The 19,498-nt window shown below is 49.8% G+C and overlaps 5 protein-coding genes across 5 annotated transcripts; 4 read left to right on the forward strand and 1 right to left on the reverse strand.

Moving 5' to 3' along the window:
* Positions 1-2,894: 2,894 nt before the first annotated feature.
* J3458_021461 (uncharacterized protein) lies at positions 2,895-5,046 on the forward strand (the record flags this gene model as incomplete). Its single annotated transcript, XM_066122633.1, has 5 exons — positions 2,895-3,237; positions 3,301-3,369; positions 3,488-3,646; positions 3,703-3,936; positions 4,028-5,046. The coding sequence occupies 5 exons, from the start codon at positions 2,895-2,897 to the stop codon at positions 5,044-5,046; spliced, it is 1,824 nt and encodes a 607-aa protein (XP_065972391.1).
* A 1,013-nt stretch (positions 5,047-6,059) lies between these two features.
* J3458_021462 (uncharacterized protein) lies at positions 6,060-6,833 on the forward strand (the record flags this gene model as incomplete). Its single annotated transcript, XM_007815868.2, has 1 exon — positions 6,060-6,833. The coding sequence occupies one exon, from the start codon at positions 6,060-6,062 to the stop codon at positions 6,831-6,833; it is 774 nt and encodes a 257-aa protein (XP_007814059.2).
* Positions 6,834-7,878: 1,045 nt separating this feature from the next.
* Positions 7,879-9,381, forward strand: J3458_021463 (uncharacterized protein). The gene has a single exon (XM_007815867.2). The coding sequence runs from the start codon at positions 8,203-8,205 to the stop codon at positions 9,316-9,318; it is 1,116 nt and encodes a 371-aa protein (XP_007814058.2). The 5' UTR covers positions 7,879-8,202; the 3' UTR covers positions 9,319-9,381.
* Positions 9,382-10,139: 758 nt separating this feature from the next.
* J3458_021464 (uncharacterized protein) lies at positions 10,140-10,850 on the reverse strand (the record flags this gene model as incomplete). The annotated part of the gene is made up of 1 exon (XM_007815866.2): positions 10,140-10,850. The coding sequence occupies one exon, from the start codon at positions 10,848-10,850 to the stop codon at positions 10,140-10,142; it is 711 nt and encodes a 236-aa protein (XP_007814057.2).
* Positions 10,851-16,413: 5,563 nt separating this feature from the next.
* Positions 16,414-18,847, forward strand: J3458_021465 (uncharacterized protein). The gene is made up of 2 exons (XM_007815865.2): positions 16,414-16,965; positions 17,025-18,847. The coding sequence occupies exons 1-2, from the start codon at positions 16,827-16,829 to the stop codon at positions 18,491-18,493; spliced, it is 1,608 nt and encodes a 535-aa protein (XP_007814056.2). The 5' UTR covers positions 16,414-16,826; the 3' UTR covers positions 18,494-18,847.
* The last annotated feature ends 651 nt before the right edge of the window (positions 18,848-19,498 follow it).

The following is a 19,498-nucleotide window of genomic DNA, read 5'->3' on the forward strand; positions in this document are numbered from 1 at the left end:
CCAGAACTCGTATGATACGGCTATAGATCCTGACAAAATGCCTCACTGTTTTTCACATCCAGTGTCGATCTGTCGCCTCAGGGGCCATGGACTAGCCTCTCACGATTGGTGTCTGATAGCTTGGCACTCGCCCTGTCACGAATGAGTCGGAATGACGTTGGAATTATTGTCCGTCGCCAAGCTTTGCATGGTCCGAGAACCATGATTCATGTGCCAGGTTGCGCAGTTCGGCGTATCCCATGCGTTAGCTTCTGCTGGGCATGGATATCCTGGCCATCCAGACGGGTCTCCATGGGTTTATGGGTTTGGGGCCGACATTCCGCGTAGTCCCCAACAGGCGCTTGATTGTGACAGGACAGACCGCAGGTATTCAAGCCAGCCATTGACATCCTCGGGCTTTATAATGGCTGCCTTCTAGCTCTGAAGCTTTTCCAGGGCCACGAGCGGGTAGAATTCTTCCTGTCTGGTAGCCTCGGCTGCCTGGGATCCCTGCGCCGATTCGGCTGCTCCGCCTCTTGCTCGTATTTCTGGACCTTTCGGTAGTAGGCATGGTAGATGAATGAATACGAATAGTTTCCGCGTTGATAATAATTCCCGTTATCGCTTTATACTTTTCCATCTTCCTAGATATTACATTTCAGGAGCATCGATGCCGCTTTCCACACTATGCTTGAGATCTTTCGCCGTGAAGATTTATTTTGATCTTGGCAAGAGTCCATAGGCCCCTTCAACTTGTGGGATAGTCCAATATTAGAGGTATTTGTCTCATAGATCACGGTGACAGAGCCCTGGTTGAGTTTGAGTTACTCAGTCTGAGGTTTAGCAGCGTCCCAAGGGGCTCTTAAGGCGTGCCAAGTGATGTAGCACAATATCAATACTCTTGGCATTTCAATATCCGTTTACCCACATTCTGTGGCTAAAGATACGAAGCCTTTACTCGTTATTTTCACTCCATTCAAGTAGCTTTTTGATGCACTTGTCTCATAATCCCTGGCAACTGGGAAAAAGTTCCGTTTGTGCGACCTTTAGGTCTAACCCTTACTTTGCAGCTATCGAGGTCATGAGAAAAGGACTCGATATAGTTTGCTTGCCTACAGGGAGGCAATGCATGATGGGCATAATTGCCTGCGTTAATGATATCGACTAGGGAAAGGGGGCCAAGGTTGTGATCCCAGTTTCCTCGGCGATAAAAGTCGGTAACCCCCCGGCCCATCCATTTTAACATCAAGCAAGGAATGCACTTATAGCCCACGTTGTCGCGACTCATTTTGGGCTCGGAGGATCCACAGATGGCTGGCTTACTCGGTTTGGTACACGATTTCGAGGCCGGCCCCGAAGCATAGGGCTGATATTTGGCAGCACGCCACTCGGTCAAAAAGCATAGTGCTCATCCGTAAAAGAGGGTCAAAAGACCGGATATGAATAGGAGCCGATGGGGGGTCTTCACACTTGGGCGTGTTGATGGCGCATGGACTTGGGCTGAGGGGCCAGTCCAAGGTTGTTCGAAGCTTTGGTATTATGCTCCTTCCATTTTCTACTACATATTTAGATGATTCGAGGAATCAAACACGTAATTATCATTTCAAATGTCTTAGATGGAGCAGCGACGCATGCACAAAGCCACATTGCCTGATTCGAAAAGCTAGGATGGGATCTTCTATAGTGACGTGGCCACCATGGCTTGGGCCTATGTGCATACAGGCATGGTTGGTTCGCCTTGCTGCGTACGCTTCCTAAAGAAGCTTTGTGTGACTTAATTCTTAAGCTCTCCTGGAAAATGTCGTCAATGGTTGTGAGTGCAGTACGCACTCCTTTCACAGTAGCCACGCGGCGTATGCAGTACACACAAATGTAGCTCTGGGAGGACATTATGTCTTTCGGTGCAAGCACAAGGAAACTACCACATACATGATGACGTATACATAATCTATCAGCTCTTTCCCTTGGTTCTTGCATGATGTTTGGCAGGATAGCGTTTTGCATGTCCAACGCAAAAATACAACTAGGAAATACTGCAACTGGTATAGATAGAGCTTTGCGAATCCAGTTACATATAGCAAGGATAATCTTGTGTTAATGCTATACTAATATCCTATCGCATGATTTTAAGCTTACTCTATCGAGCTGAGAGTGGAAATTTCCCGTGCGTAATCCGTATGCTATCCCTGTCACAGTTCCTGGCTTGTCCGATCATGGCCCTTGTACTCCAGCAGCCATCGTACGTAAATTAGACAATGAAAACATCGGCCCGTGGAGCATCAATCACACATGTGGCGTGTCAAATTGATGCGCTCTATGGCTTATGCCACCAATGCTTGATGTCGAGCCGATTTAACACGTTTGCCCTTGGCTTCCTAGGATATACCTGACGTATATATACGCCCCCTTTTGGCCTTCATCATGTCTACCATTGCACTACTCTCATTTCTCGCAGTGTTTTCACAATCAAGTTTGGATACATCCGTTAATTATCTTTACTCTTACACCTGAGGATGCGGTGGGCAAACGTTGCTCTTTCTGCCGCGCCTTTATGGCTCTCTTGGCTTGGGCTCTGCAATGGCGGCGTCTTGCCAGAGTCATCACCTGCTCGTCGATAGCCTGATCCCCCTGGCGAGTTCGTCTGGCGTGCAGATACCAGGTCCCCTCGAGAGATCAGAGCGGGTGGTGGATTTCGGCCTTGGGGCGAGAACTGGCACCGTAATGAAGCAGCGTTTCTCATGGATCGTCATTACCATGCCGGTCCCGGCGGCTGTGGCTTATCACGAGATCTGTCCGCCAGGCCTTTCCAATCTGCGTATGTGTCGTTGGCTCGGGAGAGGGCCACAGCAGAAACCTACACCCATGAGCATCTAAATAAGAACACTTGGCTTTTCGAGATTCGTGCTACGCCCAACATGATCAATCCCGGCCTTGCAGAGTCTGAAGTTCTGGCGCTGGGCGGCGTTCATTGGAGACAGATTCGAAGATTCGGACTTATGAGCACTGCAGAAGGCGGCAGAGTCGCACAGATACAATGGATAGACAATCCCGAGTACGATAGGGATCTATACGAGAACTCTCAATATGCTGCGAGATGTGTCGTTGAGAACGAAGTTCCCCCGGACCTTGACGATGATTGGAGCGAGGATGAGATGGACTCGCTGGACGTAACAAGAGAAAACACGGATAGCGACGAGTCCGATGGAGAGGGCAATGACCTGTACCCTCGTTACCGCTCAGCTGCGACTCATTTAAGCGGTCCGACAATGCAAGCTCTCTTCGGCCGCTTTCCGCCAACTTTCACGCAATAACCTCCTCGAGACGACATCCCCGGACCATCTGGGACAGGAGCCGCGCCATCATCTGAAGAGGACGTTATTCGTGATGCAGGTAAGAATTGCCCTTCCCCATGCGCAGCTGCCGAGATGACGCAGTGCGAGACCTTTGACGGACAAAGCAATACTTTGCGGACTTGCAAGGCCGATGATGCTAACAACCACCGAAATAGTCATGAGAGACTTGGAGCGCTTTGCAGATTTGACCCCGGAGCAAATACGACAACTCTACCCCGACTATGACGAGATGCTCCAAGAGCTCTTGGATAACCTTGACAGAGACACTTGCTTCCCTCCCAAGCGTCCCCGTACGCAACTAAGAGCTCGCGCCGGTATGAAAGTTTGCACTTTGCTAGAAGCAGCCGCAATAAGACTGACAGTTGTGTAGGACAATCCAAGAATATTTGCTGCCAGAGTCTCTACAAAATCCGCGGAGTAGTCATCGAACAGACGCGCCAGAATCGTAAAAACTCGGCTACTGCCCAGACTGCCGGCATATCACTTGACGAATTAAAGCGTCTGAGAGAGGGCAAATTTGATGGGCTTAACTGTGCAGCCATTGTCAAGAAACTGCAAGAAAACGTATTTGGTCCGGGAGATGGAGACAATAGTTCGGCCGGAGGTATGCAAAAAATTGACTGTGCTTTCATAACTTTACAGCACCACTTGGCGCCATCGAATAAAATGTATGCAACTACTGACTCTCATCCCAGCTTCTCCCTCGGGGACCCAGCGGGATTGCGAACGAGCCCGCAAGATGGTCACCTCCAAAAGCCGCAGCAAGGGGCCCAAGGGCAAGGCACCTCGGGCTCCGGCCAAGATTGTCTTCTATGGCGACTTTCTGTGGCCGACAGAGGCCAAGAAAGCAGGAGGATTTCTCCCTCCACGCACCCGTCCGCCCGGTCCGACATATGAACTTGAAGGAAGGCCGACGCCGGATCCCGCCGTGGTAGTCGACTGGCCGAGCGAAGTTCTCCAGACTCACCTTATTTTTGGATCAGCGGCCAAGGACGCGGCAGGGAAGGCTTCCAAGGCGACAGATGGCTTCCACGGTGTCGTCTATGCTGTTCATGCTACGCCAAACATGCTCGTCTCGGGCCTGGATAGCATCGCAGTCGGCGGCATACGGTGGTCACAGGTCCTGGGCTGGGTTCAGGTACCGCTCAACTATACACTGCCTGAGCACGATCCCCAGCAGCCAGCAAAAATACAGCAGCACTTTGAGGAGGCGTTCAAAGCCAAGAACGAGCTCTTCCCGGATCGCAACTTGTTCCAAAAAAACGACGATTACGAGCACAAGTTCGACCAGTTTACAACTAGCAGCAAGATTCCTGATTTCGACTCGCCACAGTCTCTGGAGGAGTTCATGGATAGCAATGGACAGGCCGTAGGCTGGAGAGGCGGGTTCCCTCTTTTCGAACCCCCTGAGCAAGTTACTGCCGAATCTTCAAAGGCGGCCAAGGCGGCCAAAGCCGTGACGCCGCCCCATGAGCCGAGCTTCTGGGAGAAGGTTGGCCACTTTATGGAGTCGCACATCTTGGCCATCGCCTTGCTTCCCGCTGTCGTCGTTGCCAACTTGATACCCGGTGTAGGTGAGCTAGCTGACGCGGCTGAAGTTGCGGCGCTCTCTACCGAGGCCGTGGAGGGCATCGAGCTTACAGAGCTGTCGTCTGAGGGAGCTTCGGAGCTGACTCCCCTTCTCCGGAGCGTCGCCAAGCTCAAGGTCGACTAAGCGAGCTTCAATAGTAGGCAATATGTAGCTGTAAGAACTCCACAAAAGCATCTACTAGTGCCAGCTAGATGAATCGATATAATTGAAGCCCCTTTCTCCTCGTATTAACCTGCCGACACGTGCCAGAGCTGTTGTGTGGTAGTCATTGGATCTGTGTCTAGCCTGAGTCTTGGAAGTCTCGGCTCAGGCCGGGACGCGAGTAAGCCATGCATATATGTCTCACGGCGACGGAGAGGTTTCAATCAAAGATTATCTACATTCTCCGTTAATCTTGGATTATTTGGAATTCCAGAATATCTTTTTTGGGGCTCTTGCGGCTGGTCTTGGGCGCGTATGAGTGACAGTCAGCACAACGAGTGCCTGAGAGGTATGCCATCACATTTGTTTTTACCCGCCACTGCTATTCAATTCTTTCTTTACCTTTTCGAGATGGCCGCTACGAGATGCAACTATATCAACCGACCCATATCGTTCAAAGTTTGCTTGGCGCTCGGTTTTTGACGGTCAAACGGGGAGATGGCGAGATAAGCGACTGGGATGCTGGGAGCTAAATTATAGTAGTAATTGAATAAATAAGCTTAACTAAATAAGGTTCAAGAGATTGATTTGGATTAGAGGCTGAGGTGTTTACCCTGGTTTCTATGAGATTTTACGCTGTAGGATATTTTAGCTCTGGATTGAATGACCACTAGATGTCCGCGCGTGTTTATCAGCTGGAACTGTGTTGAATTGGCGCGTAAAAGCAGCCAATAAAAAGCCAGCCCGTATATACATATCCGCGTCATATATAATATGAGGTGGATATCTTGACAACGCTGTAGAGTGGCTGTATACGACGATGATCATGGTCAACTAAAGGACGCGACTTTCTCTGAGATTATTTATAGGGCATCAATGTATGTTCGGGGTGCAAAGTGCTTGTTGACACGTAGTTATATGTGCTTTTCAAACACATTCATCAAGACTAAAGTTCTTGGCATCAGATTCCCTACCTACTCGACTTCGCTTGGAAAATGAAGCTACTAGGCCTTAGCATTCTGGCGCCAGCGGTTTGCCAAGCGCTCAGCCATTTTGAATGGTCATTTCCAAGTCTCCCTCCTAGCAGAACGCTCGATGACGTTACATTTCCAGTCAGCCTTGCCAAAGCGCAACATACCAAGCAGTACTTTCTTGCATATCAGTTCACCTTCGGAACGCAAAACTCTACTCAAAAGACACTTGGCCACATGGGCTATATAGGGCTTCAGCCTCAGCCTGACGTTGAGGGCCGAAGCAGAATCCGCGCAGTCTTCTCCTCATTTTCATCTGATACCAACTCATCGCACCCCAACTGCCACGCCGGTGCCGATACCGATAGCCCCGAGCCTCCTACGGGCATGAGCTGCGCCGTGGTATACGAGGGGCACTACCCGCACGCTTACAATCTTGCTGTTCGGAAAAAGTACCCCTATTGCACGGGCCGGGTCGAATGCCACACGTGGGCCGGATCTGTCATTGATACGGTGACGAAAAAGGCGATAGAGATTGGCGTGTGGACTCTACCTCACGAGAACTACGATGGTATTGAGGCCAATACGGGGTTTATTCAAGACTTTGTGGGGAAGCCATCGTGTGCTGACATGCCAAGAAGCGAAATCTACATCAAATTCCCAATCACTTCGACGCCCGGGGCGGGACATGGATTGATTCAAAGGCCTTATCAACAACAGACAAAGTGTAAAGATCAAAACCACTTCAAGCCAACCGAAATAGGTGGGGGATGGGATATCAAGTGGGGATGGAAATAGGATGGTCAACTATTACGAGTATACTTGGTTCGTTTTGACGCCAGTTATTCATTGCTGCTTTTCAGTACTAGGATAGTATCTTTGCGGTGAGAGTTTGCCGTCGTGGCAATGAGGATATTGTAGATTACGCATTCCGTGGCAAGGAATATGTATATGGTGGCTATAAAATGCAGCCAGTTTCACCAAGCCAATGTCCAGGACTTGGCGTTGTTGGCTATTTCAAGGGCTTGATCCTTTGGATCATGGAGAAACCCGACCAAAGATATATCAATGATACTCTGATGATTTATAATATATTACAGTCTACTCAAGCTAGCACTTTAAGTATTCTATTTTGATTGGTATACGTGGAGGTGATTAGGTGGTTTGTCACGGTTCTTTAGCTTGGGTACTGCCAGCCATCTTGTGTTTTTCACAGGGCCTTAGTTTACATACTACTTGTAAGACTCTTTAGATAAGTGAACAATTATTTGAAAGTTAATAATGGCTTACCTGCTGCTTGTATAATTATTTGAATATATCAAAAGACCACAAAAAAAGCCCTTAATTATAAATGGAAGTGAATAACTCTAGTTACTAGTTAATACTCTGGGGATATTTAGCTACTGCACTTTATCAAGTCGTGAAAATAAGACAAAAGAGCTTAGCTAGAGCAAAGTAAAAGTCAACAACTTCAAGCGAAAACGGTGTGTTTAATAGATCGGGGTAGGCATATATATAAACCTGCCTATGGTTGCGTGCCGCCTCCTAGTTGTTGGGGGAAGGAGCAGGAAGGCCGGACGGCGACTGATACATGGGCACCCGGGTGCCCAAATAGACTAGCGCACCCAGGTGCCCAAATTATGTCAGCACTCCTCTAGCGCTGGGACAGAACCTGTGCCCCAGCATGTTCCTGCAGCCACTGCACATTGCAGCGCCAATCAGATTGATGAAACATGGATCAGGCAGCATTCCCTGACGACGTTCTTCCACCCGAAGGCACATATGAATCACGCGAGTCCTTACTTGATGCTATCAATTCTTGGGCGAAACCTCGAGGGTACGCATTTACAACAGGGAAATCCCTCAAGACACCAAATGGCAGAGTCAGAGTAATATTCGCTTGTGATAGGAATAAACCTCCTCCAAGCCCTTCTACTGATCGAGTGCGACGCACTTCGAGCCGAAGAACTGGCTGCAAGTTTTCAGTTCTAGCCAAGCAATCGCTAGATGGTAGTACATGGGTATGTATCAGTCGCCTAGCTCCTGCCTCGTCAAGTTGCTTACGTGATGCTTCAACTCCCCCGACCCGACCAATGGCTTGCACACGACAACGGCCGACAACGGCAGACGACGGCCAGCGGCTTATCATTTCGACCAGACTTCTTGCATGCATGCCACTGGCTTCCAATCGGCTCACGCTGCACCGAGTACCAAGTTGTGCAAATTCACCGTGTGGCCCATAAACAGAAGCCACCGCGGGTTCCAACTTCCAGCATCTGGTTCCAGCGACGTCGTCCACGCCCACCGGCACATCTCGACGCTCACACCTCGTCGTAACATGGCATCTTCACCTCCAATCAAGAAAGTCTGCCTCATCGGCGCCAACGGAACAGTAGGTTCCGTCATAACCAGGGAGCTTGTCCAAGCCGGTTGCTTTGCTGTTTCCATTCTCCGCCGCACCAATTCATCCTCCGCCTCGCGAGCTGGTGTCACCGAGATACCCATTTCCCCCGCCCTTGACGTCCAAGAGCTTACCAGGGCCCTCTCGGGACAAGATGCCGTCGTCGCTGCCTTCCCGCTAAAGGACGTCTCGGAGCACCTTCGGCTCGTGGAGGCGGCCTTCCACGCCGGCGTCCGTCGCTATATCCCGGCAGACTATGGCAGCTGCGATGCCGCCAGTCCCCAGGCACAACACCATTTGAAGCTGTACCGCGACAAGACCGCCGTGCGCGTAAGGTGCGAAGAGCTTGCTCGGATGGCAGCTGAGGACCAGACTGGCGCGCGTCCATTCACATGGACCTCCATCATCTGCGGCCATTTTTTCGACTACGGCCTTCGAAGTGGCTTGCTTCATTTCAACCTTGACTCCGAAAAGGCCCAAATCCTGGACGCCGGTGATATCAAGGCCTCGGCCTCTACTCTTCGTCGTGTCGGCGAGTCGGTCGTTCGCGTTCTGCAGCGTCACGAAGCTACCCGTAACCGCGCCGTCTACGTCCAGAGCTTCTGCACGACGCAGCTCGAAATCCTGGCATCACTCGAGCGCGCCACGGGCAACAGGTGGCACACCCAGCACTTGGACTCGAATGCTTTCCTGGAACGCGAAAGCAAGCGCCTGGAAGCGGGTGATGAGGAAGCTACCGAGGAGATTGTATTCGTTTTAGGTACTGTTGACGCCGACTGGACACGCAAGGACGGATTTGCCATGGAGCTGCTGGGTCTGCAAGATGAGAACCTTGACCAGGTGATTCGCGAGGTGGTGGCAGCTCACAAAGCAAAAGCGTGATCTTTATGTAGTCGAAATGTCGGGAGGTTCATAGAATATCAAGGCACGAAATGAAACGCGCATTTGTATACTTTTTTCCATACGTCTCATCTTCCGCACTGCTGTCCCAAAATTGACACCACCAGCAACAAATATACATTGGGAAGAGCAGGCACAGGGAATTTCGGAGGCGCTACATGGAGCTGGCAGCATCTGAAGCGGTGCCAAGGCTGATGCTAGCAACATCGATATGCATAGTGAGGTCCGCATCATTGATGCTTGGGGCGGCACACAGAGGGATGATACTACAAAGACCATCCTCGAGGCCTATGGAGTAGTATGCAGTCTGTTTCCGCTGAAGGCTGACAATGGGCCCAAGGTTTCTGAGTCACGAAGCACAGTGGTTTGTTCCCGCACCGGTACAGCGAAAGACGAATGAATGCCCTCACAGGTAGAAATGACGGCACTTTTCATAGTTTACCACAAGCTCATAGGTGATTTCCTCTTCCTATCTGGTGATACCATCGCAATTCACTGGCGCTAGCCATCCATCCTGCCTTGGGCTTCATTCATCTCCAACCCCATTCACCTCGTTGCCTAGCACCACCATCAAGGTGTGCTGCTTTACAACATGACAAACTCTCGAATATTCTCATCTCGTCAAACGGAATTCCGGAATTCCGGATCACGTATCATGATCCCTGGCAAGAAGTATTTCATTAGTATTTGCGGGGCGGAACACCAGGAAAGGGGGTCAAATACCCGGGTACGCATCGCTCCCCGTTGCCCAGACAAAAGGAGTAGTCAAATGAGCTTGATGGAGTCAAAGTTAAAACTCACTCTTATCCACAGCGGAAAATCTTCGAGATGAAAGCACAAAGGCCCTTCTTGGAAGCCACTTCCAATTCATAGGCACTGGGATATGGGATTTCCGAATCGGTAAAAAAACCCTGTGTTGCCATCATGTCCGGCGCGAATTTCACTTCACAGGTAGTGGGATTAGGACGTGGCAAAGGACCAAAAGAACCTTGACCCTTCATCATAGAATTAATAGAATCCTGCGTATCAGAAGTTGGCATACTGGTGGAGTCGTGTGGCGGTTCAGAAGGCATGTTATCCGGCGCCCATGCCAGGTCACTGGCTTCGATAGGCGACACGATATCTGGCAATGTTTCCCGTTGATAGCTTTCGGCATATGGACTTTCCCGATTGGTAAAGGAACCCTGGGTAACAGGATGCTGTATTGCTTCCGTGCCAGGCCGCTTCAGGTCCAACGCGGCTGCCAGTTGATTGGCATCAGGACGTGAATTTCGCCAAAAGCCAAAAGAACCCTGAGTACCACGGTACTGTGCTGCCTCCGGTTTGAGCCGGTTCAGGTCCAACGCGGCTGCCAGTTGATTGGCATCAGGACGTGAATTTCGCCAAAAGCCAAAAGAACCCTGAGTACCACGGTACTGTGCTGCCTCCGGTTTGAGCCGGTTCAGGTCCGACGCCGTTGTCGGTCGATTGACGTCAGGAGCTGAACGTTCAGCGTCTCCAATACTGGTCTCCATGGTAGCCTGCGTGGTGGTGGAGAGCTGAGCTTCTCAAATTGAAAGATATGAATTACAAGAAGGATGTCATTTGGATGGTGAGCAGTGAACGATCTGCTGATGACTCTTTTTAATGGTGAGATGAGGTCTTCAGGGGCTCCTTGGTGCATTGAGCGTCTATGAGATTGCTGTTCTTTGTAATCCAGCTAAAAAATTTCTTTCACCAAGCTGTTTGATTGCAAGGAATCTTCAGCAGCTAAGACTCGTTTGTAGTATGAAGATCTTTTGAACCTCTTTCATATCTCATAGAATGAAAGCGCCCCTTGTGCCATTCAAGTGTCTGAGACAACGCTTTGCCACGTTTCCTTGTACTGCATATGAAGAAAGTCGATTGTAAGGCTGAAGTTCGAGAAAAGCCAAAGGTTTGTGAGCTTTTTCTACAACTTACCAAAGTCATACCCCTTTTGATGAAAAGATTGGATCTCAGAGGTGCTATACACAAATTACTAGGCGTTTATTGCCCAACACAAGGAGAACATGGTACGCTTTGTACCAGGTTTCATCTTTTAGATGCCAACACCGCAATGCCCATCATTCGCTTTGACATGATTGCCGTTTCATGCTATGATTGTCCTCTTCCGCGCGACTGCAGCGAGACAGGCCACATGACCAAGAGTCACCTGCCAGTGTCAGCAAACAGCCATGTCGATTGATGATCAACCTTCGACAAGAGGGCAAAGAAATTCAACCGACCAACTCAATAGTGGGAAATCAAAGCAACGTACCCTGTGCCTGTGAATACATAAGTAGAGGAAGCAGCTACGGCTATGTCGCGGATGGCTTGACCTCGCATCACTAAACCAACAAGTAGCACGTTGCAATGATTAAAACACTAACTAGTAAGAAACCCGAGGACACCCCCCTCCATTCTCCTGAACCTACTTGCACTGAGAGTCACTGCCTTGGCACCTAGTTTTCAGAGACACAGTCTATCATGAGGCAGTTGCCCATTTGTTTCTACGAGCGGTCCCGTCACCAAAGCATGCCGGTATATCGCGCTACGAGTCTATAGATTCACGCAAGAACTTCCATGGGCCTCTTCAAGTCAAGATAATGATTCCGTCGCAAAATATATTCCTGTTAAATTGATGAACCAGGAAGAAGGAAACCCTGCCCGTTATTCTAGAAGCTCATGGCCAAATCAAATGATCCATCCAAACCCGAAAGGCCGCTCAGATTTCAGCGAGCCCTTCCACATCCGAATAATCGTCTAATTGCTGCGAACATCGCGGGAGCGATTCCATCTCCAATCAGAATCAGAACGAACGTCATCACTCTAAAGTTGTTATTTCAGTGAGCATTTTCTGACAATAAGAAATGTGAAGGAACGGGAGGGTTCTTACGCTACGGAGCTTGCAAAAAGGGGAGTAACAATAATCAGGGTCATGTCACCTGTACCGTCGTTCCGAATTGCAAAGACGATGATGAGCGCGACCATCGCGATCAAGATCAAGCCATCGACGAGACGTCGAAGGGAGAGGGATGGCTCGCGACCAAAGAAGCGGATCATCGTAAAAATGAACAGGTTCCAAAGAAAACAGACGATAGTCTGAAAAGGTCAATCTCTGTCCACGTATGATACCCTAAGGAGTGTGACGTACTGCGGGTAAGAAGCAGATGAGTGCGAGATGATTTCCCATGATGCCAAGAGCCAATGCGAAACTAAAGAGAACGGCGCACCAGACAGTCAAAACGAAACGCAAAACCACTTTTGAGCAAGGCACGAGATCGTCGCTCATCTTGTCCCTCGATGAAAAGTCGTTGAGGATTAAGCGGGTTTGCTGGCAGAATTGAGTGGTGTTGGGTGTAGCAAAGGCTCTGAAATTTGCTTAGTTTCCGTTGAGATTCGACTTGGTTGCTGTTAAGAGTTGGCTTAGTTCCTGTCAAGAAAAAGATGCAAGGTGCAGAAACCAGGATTCAAAAACGAAGATACCAGCGTTATTAAATAGTTCAAGATGTCTGCAAGAGCAGAGTCCTTCCATCTGTGATCAGTCCTTGTTTATTCAACTCAGGTTAAGCGATCGGTGAAGCGGGCATGTAGTCAGTCCAGCCGCCGCTCATGTTCCAGATCGCCAACTAACCACATCATGTTCACTCTCTGCGCACAACAAGTGTACAGCTATCCGCCGTGTATGTAGCAACTTTTGCAGTTTCTGCCATGTCACGGGTCTTGGTCGGCCACTAACTCGTTCAGAGCCCAGCAAGTGTTTTCCAAGTTCAGTCCCCAACACTTGCTGAAATCACGGAAGACGCATTCATATAAAAGACTTGTGAAAAGTTGAAACCATCTGAATAAGACAACTTGGAAAGATGAAAATCTAAGGCAAGAAGAACAACTGACAGACTCGTGGCAATACGGACAACCGTCCAAGTTACGGCCATGCAGGCAACGTCACGCACCCAACCCTCAGACAATGACGCATGCAACTCACAACACAACTTCTCTTTAGTTCTGCAACCCTGATCAAGCACAGCCCGGAAGCAAGTCGACCTCCGAACTTCCGAGATGACAGGTCTTGGTGCAGACTCTACTTTGCCCGGTTAAGGTTATTTCTGCCGATCAGGCTTGGCAGGCCAAAGCTGAGCGTAAGCATCGACGTCTGATTGTGTCAGTGGCACGAAGTATTCGAAAGTACGAATTCGTCACTCTCGCTCTGCAAATGAGTTGGGCGTTAACGGATGGTCCAAACTAAGAGTATCGCGTCGCTGCACTCTAGGTACGTGCAGCTTCTGCCAGTAAAGGTTTGCCTTTTTCTGCCATCTACCGTGCTTACACCATTTAGTATCGCGTCACACACAGAGTCATATCCCGGTCTTCGAGTATGTACAGTTATTTGTTTTTCGTTGCCAGCTATCCAAATTCCGACCCCAACTCACATTCCATCATAACGCCCAACACAGCCTCCTACATCATAAGCAGCCTTAACAAAGCATACGAAATACGGCATTCACAGGAAGCAGCTCTATTCGAAGCTCAACCTTCATCTGTCCACCAATCGCCACTTGTCTGATCATGTTCTCAAACCGTGCATCCAGTCGGGATGTATCCAGCCCAGCCTTTACGCATACCCTCTGACGTTATACGGGATATTACTTGCGTCCTATCAGACGACGCCCGTTTCTTGGCGTAACCATGTGTGAATAGACGGAGCCGTCTTCAAGGTACAAAAGGCTGGCTTCTCGTCTGAACCAAAAAATACCACCAAGTGAATCTGCAACCAGGCAACACACCAAAGCTTCCTGTTTTCACATCGCCTTCGCAGCATCAAAAATGCGCTTCTTCACCGCTGCCATGTTCCTTCTCACCGGGTAGGTTCCTTCACACCACAGATGAAAACGTGGAAACATCGTTAAGCAAAGACAGAGTGTCTCTCGGGGCAGACACAGAGGCGCACTGCAAATCCGTCACGTCCACGGCCACGGTCTGCAGCACCTGCCGCCAACTAGCATGCCTCGCCATCGAGACAATCACCCTCTTCTCCGACTGCCCATCTCCTGTGCCAACTACCACCACGGCGTACTCCTGCGCCGAGACCAAGTGTCCAGGTGGATGTGAGTCCACTTCCTACGAATTTGTGTCTCCTCCCGCCCGCGTCACTGAGGCGCCGAGAGCTGTCTCGCCCAGGCCCTCCTGCGGAACCGTCTCATCCACCGGGGTGGTTTGCTCTACTTGCCGCACTCTGGACTGCGTGTCGACCGAGTATGTTACCGTTGGGCATGGATGTCCTAACCCGCCTGCGACGAGCCGGACGGCGTATGAGTGCGGCGGGCATTGTCCTTCGGGTTGTGGGAAGACGTCGTACATTACGGTTGCGACGCCTTTGGCCAAGTAGACGCAGTCTGATGAAACTTCTGGTCAGCGGGTTTTTGTCGGTGTATACTGTTCGTGGGAGCCAGCTCAACTAGTTTCGTCTATCAAATGCTTGAGAGAAAACAGTAGCATCATCCGTGTGTGTAAGGGGGCTAAAGTGAGAGCTTTCAATTCAACACTGCCGAAAGATCCCCATTGCGAGGATTTTATACAAATGACATGACAGTATTGGCATAAGGATAATCGCGCTTCTCAAGTCTAGATAACCTTCATATGGTACGAAACAAGCCATGATGAAATTTACGGGCTGAACAGCGAGATAACGACGGAAATGCAATGCAATAGCTATATCGTCTGTACAAATATGTCTTTGACTCGCTCCCTTCTCCAGATGTGTGCCTGCAGCCGCCTCTGCTCCACCAAAGTGTGCCTCTGAGAGAAATCGAATGTGAATGTGATGAAAAGGACCTAACAGGTGGATGTGGGTTTCATTTTATGCAGGTACTTTGACAGCTAGGAAAACTTCATGTGCTCAGCGTCAAGGCAAAGCAAGAAATCTTTCGATTCGTCTTGACAGGGAGCCACTTTGCAACGACGACGGCCTCGTTGGCGGGTCAGGAAACAAGCAAAGTGGGAGAGGCCGAATCTGGGGTATCCCCCGTCCCGAAGGACGGCATGATGACTAATTTGAGGTCACCCGTTCGCTATAGACGAACGGCCCAGGTTACAGCATAGATTGCTCTGTTGTCAAAGCTCCATGGCGTAGGACCCTGCAGATCCAAGGCCGTTGCCACGTTGCGAATCCGAGGTCGCATGAAGAAATGAGTGGGTACAGCAGGTTGTGGTCCAGGCAGTCAAGCAGGGATTACGCAATGACTTGATATCATGCGATGAGTCGATGCTGGACTGTAGAGCAGAGACTGTAGAGCAGAGCCAGTGTCGCCGCGAATCAATGTCATGGGATCGAGTGTCGATCTATTGTTAGGACCATGGACAGAATAAGAAACTTGAGTCGCTACCAGCATGGGGATCTATTAATATGCGTGGTACTACTGCGTACTCGGTACTCGGCAGCACAATGTGAACTCGATTCGTTTAATGTTGGCTGCGGTACGGTAGCACAGACATGAATAAAGCGTCACGAGCGTCAACAACATGTCGGCCGGAACTTGTGTTGGGTTGGCTGGCTAGCTAGCACAGCCCCAGAAGCTGACGTTGAGCTTTTGCCATGCCTCCACTCGTCAACCTCGGGGTCCCTGGACTCCAATGTGAAACACTACGGAGTACAGTGTCAGGTTAAGTCGAGGAAGCTTGGTGCATGGCGTCGAGTCTTTGGCTCGCTCACCGCAGAACTGCAGCTAAGGCACTCGGCAGTTCGGCAGTTCGGCCAATTGATGTGTCGTGTTTTCTTTCTTCTCTTTCACACTCTAACGTCGCGTTCGGTCATGGTGTGAAAGGATGGCACATGCGAGACACACAGAAATTCAGCATAGAAATGAGGATTGCTTTGATGCTTTGTCGCTTTGCTGTTTTGCATTTTTGTGTGTTTTCAATGTTGCCTCGCGTACTAACGTAGTGCGCTGAGGGAAGGAGCGCACAAGAAGCACCTGCTGTCTGGGGTTGGCAGAATGACAGTGACGTAAGCAGCACCGCAGCACCCACTCTTGGGCCCCTGGCAATGAATCAATTTCCTGCATGTGGCGGGAGCAAACAATGACTCTGAACCAGTTTGCATTGATCTGCTTTGCACGAGGCGAGCTTTTGTTTTTTTTTTCCTTTCCTCGTGGTCACGAGCCTGGTACAATAGTCTTTGGTGGTCGTGTTTCTTTTCTTTGGCTTTTTACTTTTTTTCTTTGTATTTGTTTTTCCTCCTTGTGCCTGTGACGTACACAATTCTGCGTCTGTTTGTTTTCCTAGACCCTTCCGTATTCCTCGTCGTCTTTAAAAGCGCAACGCCGTCGCCATCACCCTCTCTCCGGCCACGCAACAGCTGTGATTTGAACAACCCCGACTCCGCGAACGCGTACCTTCCTAGCGTCAGCGCATCCAACTCACAACATCACGATAGTCTTGCAATCCCGTCTACGTCTTCGCCAGCCCTTACTAGCTCACGGGCGGACAACGCCATGGGCAACGCCATCGAGGCCAAGAATTTAAGCGACATCAACGATATTGCAAACAGACCACCATCATACCTTGAAGGAACTCAGAAGCGGAAGCCCCTCAATTTGTACATCTCACGTGTGGTGGGTTCCGACTCCAAAGGTAGTCTTTTCATCCTCCAGAGATACCATCCCTGCTTCATAGCTGATGTTCAAGCGCAGCTGTCATTCTCACACCCCTTGAACCACGAGAGGAGATCGTCTCGGGCGTGGATGTCGGAAGCGCTCTGTATATAGTGAAATTGTGCGAGCCTAACCCTGAGCCAGCACGACATGAGGCTGCATACCGTTCTAGCCAGGAGAGTCGCTCGTCGACCGAGACCAAGACGATCCGTCGAAGACCTGTTCCTGGCTCGGACCGTCCATCGACCCCCGATAGCTCGCCAAGTGCAAGTCAAAGCCACCAGCCCTCTGCAACAAAAGCCCCAGAACGGACTGCCTTTGGATTGCACACGGGCATGACGGCGAAAAAGCCCGTTGGATCCCAGTCTTTGCCTAGGACATCAACCGAAACATCGGCTTCCCAACTTATCGTACCAAAAGACTCTTCCAGTCCGCAGGAGCCTGCTGGGAATGCGCAAACGCACTACATCAATTCAATCCCAGTGCCTCGGCCGGATACATCTCCACCACCTACTAACACTAGCAATCAAATTTCCCCTTCACCTTCACAGCCCATCTCGCAAGCCCATAGCAGATCTCCGTCTCCACGGAAGCACAGCACAGCTTCTACTGGTATGCCTCTCACACTGGAGTTGAGCCGAAAAGTTCCCGGCAGCAAAGAGCAGTGGTTAGTTGGATATATTAAGCTGCACCAGGTAGAATCGTCTTCAGGGGATGCCGAGAAGGCTTCAACGTCGGCCACAAGTTCAATGCAATACCCCCCAATGGACATTGACATACTAGCATCTGGATACGTCCCATTTCGCGAGCGGCGTGTCAAGAAACATAGCTCAACGGATAGCGGTGGCTTAAAAGCAAACTACGAGGTCTTCCATCGTCAAATCGTCATGAACTACTCCAATTCTTGGTTGACGAATGCGAAGAAGATGACGCGTGACAGAAGCGATAGCGCTGCGTCGGTATCGTCGTACAAAAGTGACACTGCTGTGAAGCCAGACACTACTTGTACATCTGGATCGCCGCCAGAAGGCATGAAAGCCCGCGGATACACATTTGTCAGCCCATGGGGGGGCCAATGTCACTTCGCAACGGGGACATCTGGAAAGAGGCTCGAGTGTTGGCACACTCGTCCCCCGCCGACTGCCATCCACACCAATTCCTTGGTCAAAACTAGCCACTCGGAATCCACAGGTGGACTGATCAGTGAGCTGAGTTACAATCTTGCGCTGTCACCGGACCAAGCTAAGGGATCCACGGGAGTATTTGCAAAGTTAGCATTCTGCTGCAGCAAACCGAGACACAGTATAATTCCCTCTGACTCGAGCCATGAGCCGTCCTTCACTAACCTCGGGGCTGAACGAGCCGGCGGCGGTCTAAATGGCGAGCAAGCAAAGCTGGCCACGTTAACTATCCATGGGGACGGCTGGAAAATGCTTGATCTGGTGGTGGCAGCCAACATGGGAGTATTTTGGAGAACTTGGGTGAAGTACGCTCCCGCTTCCACTTAACAGACGCGTGTCTCTTTGACGCAGATTTCGTTTCCATTTATCGAAAATGACAATTGGCTTGCCCTTTTTACTATCAAGATGTTCACGATGGGAGCCGGAGTTTGAGTGCAAAAGCGTTCTTGGGGTTTGCTTTGCGTTGGCTGGCGATTTAGAGGTCTGTTTTGTTGCGATTGCATTTTCTTTTTATTTTGCATTATTTATAGTCAGCGTAGCCGCATATCGTACTGTTAAGGCAGTTGATAGAAACTTGATGACACTGAACCTTGAGGTTTGCACGGTTTGCACATGCCGTGTCCACTAGATATCTCTTGCATTTGCACATCTCAAATAGCAATCAAAATCTTTGCAAGGTGCAGACAATGGCTTTTCAGCTTCATATCTCGTCCACATATATGTAACCACGCTTACATTTATCAGCTGGATCGCTGGATATCTGGGCCTGACTTTCTGTTGCACAAAAAAGGTTCACTTGCATGACAGCGATGTTGTGGCAGAATTTCTCAATCTCGAGGGGTCCCCCACCACCATGAAGAGTATGTGAGGAGGGAGTCTTTCTTCCAAGCTATTGTATGATGTTTGTATCGCGTAAATTCTTCGTTGTTCTATATTCTCTACCCCTCTCGTTCAACACGTACTGATTATTGTATCAGCGGATATTTGAAAGACTGCCCTATAGACCGGGCAGGGGAGCAAGCAACCAAACTACCCTAGGTTGCTTGACTCCCTCAATAATAGCTTCCTGGGACACAGATGTAAGGTTTCCGCCAAGTCCTCCATAATTTAGAGGATTAAGAAGAGGCGTTTTTGATGAATATGAATATTCTTATAAGCAAAGAAATAGAGAGCAGACATAGATTGATCGGAGAGCGGAGCTTTTGATACGCAAAGACTTTGCGAAATTAAGCGTCAAGACATGGTTATTTGCCTGCGGTGTGAAAATAGCTCCAAGCGACGCTAAATGAATAACTAGGAGAGTAATAACTGAGAGAAAAAATTTTCCACTGC

The sequence above is a fragment of the Metarhizium acridum genome, assembly GCF_019434415.1.
Source record: "Metarhizium acridum strain ARSEF 324 chromosome Unknown scaffold_579, whole genome shotgun sequence".
Classification (NCBI taxonomy): Eukaryota; Fungi; Ascomycota; class Sordariomycetes; order Hypocreales; family Clavicipitaceae; genus Metarhizium; species Metarhizium acridum.